At 36.3% G+C, this 10,267-nt stretch overlaps 1 protein-coding gene across 1 annotated transcript; it reads right to left on the reverse strand.

Annotated features, from left to right (window-relative positions):
* Positions 1-1,518: 1,518 nt before the first annotated feature.
* LOC127286209 (uncharacterized) lies at positions 1,519-6,531 on the reverse strand. Its single transcript, XM_051312566.1, has 2 exons — positions 2,151-6,531; positions 1,519-1,889 (listed from the first exon to the last, which is right to left on the reverse strand). The coding sequence occupies exons 1-2, from the start codon at positions 6,529-6,531 to the stop codon at positions 1,519-1,521; spliced, it is 4,752 nt and encodes a 1,583-aa protein (XP_051168523.1).
* Positions 6,532-10,267: the final 3,736 nt, after the last annotated feature.

The raw sequence follows: 10,267 nt of genomic DNA on the forward strand, positions 1-10,267 counted from the left end.
GTGGCTTTCGAACTTTCCAATTTTTATCAAAAAATTTAGGACACTAACTACCCTGGTATCACTTTTTCCAGTCTTTTTTTTTCAAAAAATTTAGGACACTAACAACCCTGGGAAAACTTTGGTATCACTTTTTCCAGTCTTTTTGAGGGAAAAATCGTGGCTTTCGAACTTTGCAATTTTTCTTAAGAAATTTAGGACCGTAACAACCCCGGGAAAAACCTGGCATCAATTTTCCCAGACTTTTTTACGTAAAAACCGTGGCTTTCGAACTTTGCAATTTTTATCAAAAAATTTAGGACACTAACAACCCTGGTGTCACTTTTTCCAGTCATTTTGAGGTAAAAAACGTGGCTTTCGAATTTTGCAATTTTTCTCCAAAAATTTAGGACTCTAACAACCCTGGGAAAACTGTGGTATCACTTTTTCCACTTATTTTGAGGTAAAAAACGTGGCTTTCGAACTTTTGCAATTTTTCTTATAAAAATTTAGGACCGTAACAACCCTGGGAATACTTTGGTATCACTTTTTCCAGTCTTTTTGAGGGAAAAAACGTGGCTTTCGAACTTTGCAATTTTTCTTAATAAATTTAGGACCGTAACAACCCCGGCAAAAAGCTGGCATCAATTTTCCCATACTTTTTTACGTAAAAAGCGTGGCTTTCGAACTTTGCAATTTTTATCAAAAAATTTAGGACTTTAACAACTGTTTAGACATTAAACATTTGTTCGTTATTGTTAAAGTCGGGATAAATGAATCAATATAAAACTTGTGAATTTACATTATCAACACAATTCATTTATTAATTGCATCCATTAATACAAGATTAGTGTACAATTGAGAAACCGACAATTCATTTCGAGAAAAGTGTGTGTTCAACTCGGGGACTAAATGTCATCTAATTTTTGTGTGAGAGATGGTTGTGGGTGGAGATTTTGAGAGGAAATTGAAAAATAGAGTGGGGATTATAGGGTTCGAAATGGTTTTTGGAAAGGGAACAAGTTTAAGATGCGAAATGCAGGTATAGAGCGGATTTGAAGAAATGTGTTGTAACAAACTTAAATTGTTTTACGGATAACATCGAGGACTCGGTGTCTTCTAAAGGCTATTGTATTAATATGGCGTCGACTGAAGTAGTTTTTAAAAGTGTAAAATTGTCTGTAAATAACTGCAATAATGTGTACGTGAATTTTGACGAAAAATAGGGATTAAGAAAAGATTTGTTTTTATGATTTTAGTTTTTTTTCTAGTATGCACCAAACATGCCGGCGACCTTGAACGAACATTGTTCAATAATAAAAATAAAGTTCAGTATAAAGTCTTATAGTCATTTATAGCCTAGCACTTAGTTCACTTCTGTAACATCTGCGTCAATTGTTACAGTCTATTAATTCACTCTGAAGATTCAACTGGTAAAGGATACAATTGTTTAATGGAACGTTTGTAGGTTCCATTCGTAGTTTTCACGGTGACCACTCGGATCACTCCATCTGGTCCAGGGTGTGTCTCGTAGATGCGCCCCTATTTCCAGTGCAAGGGAGGTAAATTGTCTTCTTTTAAGACAACAAGGGTACCGATTTTAATTTCTGAGGAACCTGATTTCCATTTGCTGCGGGTGATAAGTTCATTGACATACTCTTTTTGCCAACGCTGCCAGAAATGTTGTCTCATTTGTTGTGCGTGCTGCCAGAGGGATAATCGGCTAGGTTTGACGTCCAGCAGGTTTTCCTCAGGTAGTGTTGTCAAGGGGCAACCAATTAGGAAATGACCAGGTGTCAATGGACGAAGATCATTAGGATCGGAAGAGATTGGAGTGAGAGGACGTGAGTTCAAGATTGCCTCAATTTCATAGACATAAACTTGCAATTGTTCGAAAGTCAAAATAGCAGTCCCTACTGTGCGAGTAAAGTGGTATTTAAACGACTTTACGGCAGCCTCCCATAAACCACCAAAGTGCGGTGCGCGAGGAGGACTGAAATTCCAAGTAATTTTTTTGTTTTCGCAAAAATGTTTTAATTTTTGTTTGTGATCGACTGAATTTAATAATTGATCTAATTCTTTTAATTGTCTGCTTGCGCCAACAAAATTAGTAGCATTATCAGAATAGATTTTGCTGGCTTTTCCACGACGAGCGAATAATTTTTTCAAACTACCAAGAAAGGCATCAGTAGTGAGATCACTCACCAATTCAAGATGTACCGCGCGGGTAATAAAACAAACGAATACTGCGACATAGCATTTTATATTCTTTGTATTGCGATATCTTTTTTCTTTAACAAAAAAAGGACCACAATAATCGACCCGATCAGCGGGTAGATTTCCCATTTTATAATCAAATCCTTGTGGATTGACACGAACACAAGTTACACATTGACGGAGTACCTTTCGTGTAATATTTCTGCCGTCAATAGGCCAATACAATTCCCGAACAGCATACAAAGTCGCTTGAACTCCTGCATGCTGCAATTTCTCGTGTTGTTCGCGAATTATCATAGAAGTGACAGAATGATTGCGAGGGAGCACTATAGGGTGCTTTTGATTAAAATTCAGATCAGAATTTGATAAGCGTCCGCCAACTCTAAGAATTCCTTTTTCTAGGAATGGATCAAGGTTCAAAAGTTTGCTTTTATTGTTAACGGAATTGCCATTAGATAATTGATTATCTTCTTGAGAAAATTCGCGTTTTTGAATAAGTTTGATTATGCAGTCGTGAGCTTCATTACTCTCTGCCATTGTCAGTTCACCAGTTAGCCGGTCGAAACCTTTTGCATTGTGACAGAAACGGCGGCAATAAGCTATAACTCGAGTCAAAGTTCGGATTGAAGAGAAACGTGAAAGAAAATATGCATCAGTATCAGTGACTGTTGCGAAAACATTTGTCGAAACTGGTTTACGAAGTTCAGGTAGCGAACAGGGTTTCAATTCTAGTTGAGGCCAGGTATCTTCGTCTTGTACTAGCCATTGCGGACCATGCCTCCAAATGTCAATGTTAGAAAAATCCTTGGGCATGACCCCCCGTGAAGGCAGGTCAGCTGGATTATCGAGGGTGGGCACGTGTCGCCATTCACACGATTGTGTTGATTCAAGAATTTCACCTACTCGATTTGCAACAAAGGTTTTTAAAGTATGTGGCGGAGTCTTTATCCAACAAAGTGCGATAGTCGAATCTGACCACAAAACTTGTTTCTCAATTTCAAAGTGATTAAAGGCTTGTTTTGCGGCAACAACTAATCGCGATAATAAAAGTGCTGCACACAATTCCAACCTGGGCAATGTCACAGGATGAATTGGCGCTATTCGTGATTTTGAGCAAACAAGATGAGATTCGTGTTCACCTGTTTTATTTGTTGACCTGAGATAAATGCAAGCTGCGTATGCCCTTTCGCTGGCATCGCAAAATCCATGCAATTGAACAGCCCCATATTCGGGTGAAAATAAACAACGATTAAATTCAATCCCATTAAGAAGGGGTAATTGATTTTTAAATTCAAGCCATTGAACTCTTAATTCATTGGATAAACATTGATCCCAATCGATCTTGTTTTTCCATAAATGTTGAATCATGAGTTTAGCGCAAACAATAATGGGACTTAACAATCCTAGTGGATCAAAAATCCTTGCAATGTCAGAGAGAATTGTACGCTTTGTGATTTCATTGCTGGTACTCAGGTTGTTAATTAAATAAATTATTTTATCTTTGTCTGGAACCCAAGAAATTCCCAGCGTTTTGATAGTATCTTCTGATTTTAATGATATGAGAGAATCAGTTGATTTACTATCAAGATTGTTGACTAAATCTGGGCAATTAGAAGCCCATTTTCGCAATGAGAAACCTCCCTTTTTTACAATTTCGATTAATTCATCTCGAAGTTCTAGAGCCCTTTGTTTAGTTTTTGCACCTGTTAAGCAATCATCAACATAAAAATTGTCCCTTAGGGCTTGAGATGCAAGTGGGAAAAATTGACCCTCATCGTTTGCTAATTGCAATAGAACACGAGTGGCAAGATATGGAGCTGAGGCAGTACTGTATGTTACGGTTTTCAGCTGAAAGATCTTGATTGGTTTGTCTGGATTATCTCGCCACAATATTTTTTGATAGTCGAAATCTTCAGGGGCGACTAAAACTTGCCTATACATTTTCTCTAAATCGGCAGATAAAACATACATAAATAATCGAAAGCGAGTGTAGATGGTGAAAAGGTCATTTTGAACTGTGGGACCAACCATTAAAGCATTATTTAATGAAAACCCCCTAGAATCCTTTGCTGAACCATTGAAAACAACGCGTATTTTGGAAGTCAACTTTTCCTCCTTGATAATAGCATGGTGGGGGAGAAAATACCCGGTGTTGAACGAATTTTCATTTAAGTCTTCTGACATGTGACCTAAATTTTCATACTCATTTATAAACTCGGCATAGGATTGTTTCAAAATTGGATTCCGTTCTAATTTCATTTCTAAATGATTGAACCGTTTCTTCGCCATGTAAAAGGATTGTCCAAGCTTGTCCTTGATTTCATTAAAGGGTAAATTAACAACGTATCTACCATCAGGGAGCCGCTTTGTATTGTTAATGAAGTGAGCTTCACAAGCTTGCTCTTCTTGGGAAAGAAACTTTTTGTTTGGGACTTGTTCAAGCTCCCAGAATTGAGAAAAAATATCTTCGGGTTGAGTTGTTGAATTAACAACTAAATGACATGACTCAGTTTTGGACTTGGAGGAACCTTGAAAAATGTTTCCTGCTACAATCCATCCCAAGCGAGTTTTTTGAAGGATGGCATCGTGACCCGGAATAGAAAGCTGCCCGATACAAAGCAATTTGTAAAATAGTTGCACACCGATAAGTGCGTCAATATCAGCTGATTTGTAAAACTCAGGATCGGCCAGTTTTATGTGCTGAGGAATTGACAATTGGGAGCGCTTGATTGAAATTGAAGGCAGTTTACTAGTGATTCTCGGGACAACAAAAAAGTCTAAATGTGCTTCATATTTATTAACTCGTGATTTCATCGTACTTGAAATTGATTTTGTAATCGAGGTTTGTGACAACGAAAACCCAGTGACATTGATATTGACTGGGCTTGCCTTTAAATCGAGAGAGGCAGCCATTTTCTCCGTTATATAATGAGATTGTGATCCACTGTCTAACAAAATTCTGCAAGAATGAAAATTGCCCTGTGAGTCTTTAATGTCGACAATTGCCGTGGATATTAATGAGTGTGGATTACCATGAGCTTGCAACATAACTGATGAATTATTGTCAGTTGCCAAGTTCACAGATTGAGATTCAGTTTCTTCTGGATGGAGAAGAGAATTGTGTTTTTCTTTACACTTTCGACAAGGACCTAATTGACATTTGTGTGCTTGGTGATTCTGACGCAGGCAGTTCATGCACAATGATAAGTCTTTAACCTTTTGTAAACGTTCAGTTATTGACAGCTTTAATAAATCTTGACACGAATAAATGGCGTGATTCCCTTTACAAAAATAGCAAATTGGTTTACTCTGTGTAGTAACATGCGAATGTTGAACATTGGATTTTTTAAACGACTTTGAATTGCTCTTTTGATTTTCGGACTTATTACTCGATTTGATCTGAATTTCCTCAAGTCGAGTTTCTTCTAATTGTGCTCTACGTTGTAAAAAAGTAAACATGTCTTTCATAGTCGGAAGGTTTGACTCTGCTGTTGAATCTTCCCATTTGTCGCGATTAAATTGATTTAACTTGCCCTTAATGATGGAAATTAAAATTGTGTCCCAATTATCAACAGGTATATTTAATGCTCGCAGTGCTCTCACATGTTTTTGAACATGATCGAGTATTGCGCGAATCGAAAATTCTTTTGTTGACGCTGGAAGTTCAAGCAAAGCCTTAGTGTGACTTTCGACTATGAATCGACGATTGTTATATCGTTCCTCTAATAAATCCCAAGCAACCTGATAATTTGTTGAGGATGTTTCAATTGCATCAATTATCGCGGCGGCTTCATCCTTCAAACATGATTTTAAATAGTGTAACTTTTGAATTGTAGGAATTTTTTCATTTTGATGAATGATTGATTTAAAAGTGTCTGAGAAACCCAACCACGTATCGTAACTACCCGAGAACGTTGGCAGATTAATTGTTGGCAATTTGATTTGAGGTGTAATGTTTTGACTTCTGTTAGAAGCAGCATCTTGAATTGGTTGTGTCGAACTTGAGCCCGAAGAAATTGGAGCATTTGAATATTTTAATTTATCGTTATAGAATTGTAAACGCCCGGTTAAATTAAAATATCGATTTTCAAATTCAGTTCTTTCGAGTTCATGTACTTTAAGATTGTCGTTATCATCAATAAAGAAAAATTCTAATTGCGACTGAATATCTTGGAATTCCGTCCAAGTCTCTTCTAACTTACGCAATCTTTCAGCAGGGTTAAGCAGATTAAGATTTGAATTATCATTAATTGCATTCACATTTTGTTCGTTATTAGTTAAAGTGCGTTTTAAAGTACCACGTTTAAAAACGAGGTCCTTTATTTGAGCATCTGTCATTTTGACTTTTAAAAACAAATGCAGTTCAAGAATGAGACATTGGATAGTAAAGTGGAATGAATGGAATGGTGCCTTGACTTACTTGATGTAAATTGACTGATGAGATTGACTGCATACGACGTTGACTGGATACGACGATGAGCCTTATGTTGACAAGCGTTGATTGACTTCACTTTCAGTTGAATTGGGAAACTGCAAACTTGAAGTGGCAATGGGCTCCGGTTCAGAAATTGTCCAAGAAAAAGGGTTTAATATTCACAGATTGTAATTGCTGTGGATAAACACTTCACTTGTTTGACGGCACTTAATGGTGTCCAGAAAAATGTTCACTTGATTGACGGCACTTAATAGTGTGCACAGAATCTTGACTTGATTGACGGCACTTAATAGTGTGCACAGAATGTTGACTTGAGTGACGGCACGTAATAGTGTGCAAAAAATGTTCACTTGTTCAATAGGTTAATTGCTCCACAATTAGAATTGTATGGAATATCAGTTTTTTCGGACGTGTGATTGCCGTACAATTAGTTCAACTATATAATAATGATAGTGAACTTTAACTTTTAACTGAGCAAACACTTATGCACGCGCGAACTTAAGTTTAAATTTCATTCCGCGTGGCAAATCCGGCTCGAAGGACCACAAAATGTTTAGACATTAAACATTTGTTCGTTATTGTTAAAGTCGGGATAAATGAATCAATATAAAACTTGTGAATTTACATTATCAACACAATTCATTTATTAATTGCATCCATTAATACAAGATTAGTGTACAATTGAGAAACCGACAATTCATTTCGAGAAAAGTGTGTGTTCAACTCGGGGACTAAATGTCATCTAATTTTTGTGTGAGAGATGGTTGTGGGTGGAGATTTTGAGAGGAAATTGAAAAATAGAGAGGGGATCATAGGGTTCGAAATGGTTTTTGGAAAGGGAACAAGTTTAAGATGCGAAATGCAGGTATAGAGCGGATTTGAAGAAATGTGTTGTAACAAAGTTAAATTGTTTTACGGATAACATCGAGGACTCGGTGTCTTCTAAAGGCTATTGTATTAATATGGCGTCGACTGAAGTAGTTTTTAAAAGTGTAAAATTGTCTGTAAATAACTGCAATAAAGTGTACGTGATTTTTGACGAAAAATAGGGATTAAGAAAAGATTTGTTTTCATGATTTTAGTTTTTTTTCTTCTAGTATGCACCAAACAACAACCCTGGTATCACTTTTTCCAGTCATTTTGAGGTAAAAAACGTGGCTTTCGAACTTTGCAATTTTTCTCAAAAATTTTAGGACTCTAACAACCCTGGGAAAACTCTGGTATCACTTTTTCTACTCATTTTGAGGTAAAAAACGTGGCTTTCGAACTTTGCAATTTTTCTCAAAAAATTTAGGTCACTAACAACCCTGGGAAAACTTTGGTATCACTTTCCCAGTCTTTTTGAGGGAAAAAACGTGGCTTTCGAACTTTGCAATTTTTCTTAAGAAATTTAAGACCGTAACAATCAAGGGAAAAACCTGGCATCAATTTTCCCAGACTTTTTTACGTAAAAACCGTGGCTTTCGAACTTTGCAATTTTTCTCAAAAAATTTAGGACCGTAACAACCCCGGGAAAACTCTGGTATAACATTTTCTTGTATTTTTGAGGTAAAAAACGTGGCTTTCGAACTTTGCAATTTTTCTTAAAAAATATAGGACCGTAACAACTCAGGGAAAACCCTGATATCACTTTTTCCAGTCTTTTTAAGGTAAAAAACGTATCTTTTGAACTTTGCAATTTTTTTAAAAAATTTAGGACCGTAACAACCTTGGAAAAAACCTAGCATCAATTTTCTCAGACTTTTTTACATGAAAACCCTGGCTTTCGAACTTTGCAATTTTTATCAAAAAATTTAGGACTCTAACAACCCTGGTATCACTTTTTCTAGTCATTTTGAGGTAAAAAACGTGGCTTTCGAACTTTGTAATTTTTCTCAAAAAATTTAGGACACTAACAACCCAGGGAAAACCCTGGTATCACTTTTTCTAGTCATTTTGAGGTAAAAAACGTGGCTTTCGAACTTTGTAATTTTTCTCAAAAAATTTAGGACACTAACAACCCAGGGAAAACCCTGGTATCACTTTTTCTAGTCTTTTTGAGGTAAAAAACGTGGCTTTCGAATTTTGCAATTTTTCTCAAAAAATTTAGGACTCTAACAACCCTGGGAAGACTCTGGTATCAATATTCCTAGACTTTTTTACGTAAAAACCGTGGCTTTCGAACTTTGCAATTTTTTAAAAAAATTTAGGACCGTAACAACCTTGGAAAAAACCTAGCATCAATTTTCTCAGACTTTTTTACATGAAAACCGTGGCTTTTGAACTTTGCAATTTTTATCAAAAAATTTAGGACTCTAACAACCCTGGGAAAACCCTGGTATCACTTTTTCTAGTCATTTTGAGGTAAAAAACGTGGCTTTCGAACTTTGTAATTTTTCTCAAAAAATTTAGGACACTAACAACCCAGGGAAAACCCTGGTATCACTTTTTCTAGTCTTTTTGAGGTAAAAAACGTGGCTTTCGAATTTTGCAATTTTTCTCAAAAAATTTAGGACTCTAACAACCCTGGGAAGACTCTGGTATCACTTTTCCCAGACTTTTTTACGTGAAAACCGTGGCTTTCGAACTTTGAAATTTTTATCAAAAAATTTAGGACCGTAACAACCCCGGAAAAAACCTGGCATCAATTTTCCCAGACTTTTTTACGTGTAAACCGTGGCTTTCGAACTTTGCAATTTTTATCAGAAAATTTAGGAATTTAACAACCCTGGGAAAACCCTGGTATCACTTTTTCCAGTCATTTTGAGGTAAAAAACGTGGCTTTCGAACTTTGTAATTTTTCTCAAAAAATTTAGGACACTAACAACCCAGGGAAAACCCTGGTATCACTTTTTCTAGTCTTTTTGAGGTAAAAAACGTGGCTTTCGAATTTTGCAATTTTTCTCAAAAAATTTAGGACTCTAACAACCCTGGGAAGACTCTGGTATCACTTTTCCCAGACTTTTTTACGTGAAAACCGTGGCTTTCGAACTTTGCAATTTTTATCAAAAAATTTAGGACCGCAACAACCCCGGAAAATACCTGGCATCAATTTTCCCAGACTTTTTTACGTGAAAACCGTGACTTTCGAACTTTGCAATTTTTATCAAAAAATTTAGGACGTTAACAACCCTGGTATCACTTTTTCCAGTCTTTTTTTTCCCAAAAAATTTAGGACACTAACAACCCTGGGAAAACTTTGGTATCACTTTTTCCAGTCTTTTTGAGCGAAAAAACGTGGCTTTGGAACTTTGCAATTTTTCATAAGAAATTTAGGACCGTAACAACCCCGGGAAAAACCTGGCATCAATTTTCCCAGACTTTTTTACGTAAAAACCGTGGCTTTCGAACTTTGCAATTTTTCTCAAAAAATTTAGGACACTAACAACCCTGGGAAGACTCTGATATCAATATTCCTAGACTTTTTTACGTAAAAACCGTGGCTTTCGAACTTTGCAATTTTTTTAAAAAATTTAGGACCGTAACAACCTTGGAAAAAACCTAGCATCAATTTTCTCAGACTTTTTTGCATGAAAACCGTGGCTTTCGAACTTTGCAATTTTTATCAAAAAATTTAGGACTCCAACAACCCTGGTATCACTTTTTCCAGTCATTTTAAGGTAAAAACCGTGGCTTTCGAACTTTGCAATTTTTCTCAAA

This window comes from Leptopilina boulardi, unplaced genomic scaffold (genome assembly GCF_019393585.1).
Source record: "Leptopilina boulardi isolate dan_hultmark-lab unplaced genomic scaffold, ZJU_Lbou_2.1 LbouV2_351, whole genome shotgun sequence".
In the NCBI taxonomy this organism is placed as follows: Eukaryota; Metazoa; Arthropoda; class Insecta; order Hymenoptera; family Figitidae; genus Leptopilina; species Leptopilina boulardi.

Bases quoted from the DNA above. Each gene is read 5' to 3' on its own strand.
- LOC127286209 (XM_051312566.1), bottom strand. From the start codon at position 6,531: ATGACAGATGCTCAAATAAAGGACCTCGTTTTTAAACGTGGTACTTTA. The intron at 1,890-2,150 runs GTAGTTTGAAAA...CTCGCACAGTAG, and splicing joins CACTACTGATGCCTTTCTTG to GGACTGCTATTTTGACTTTC.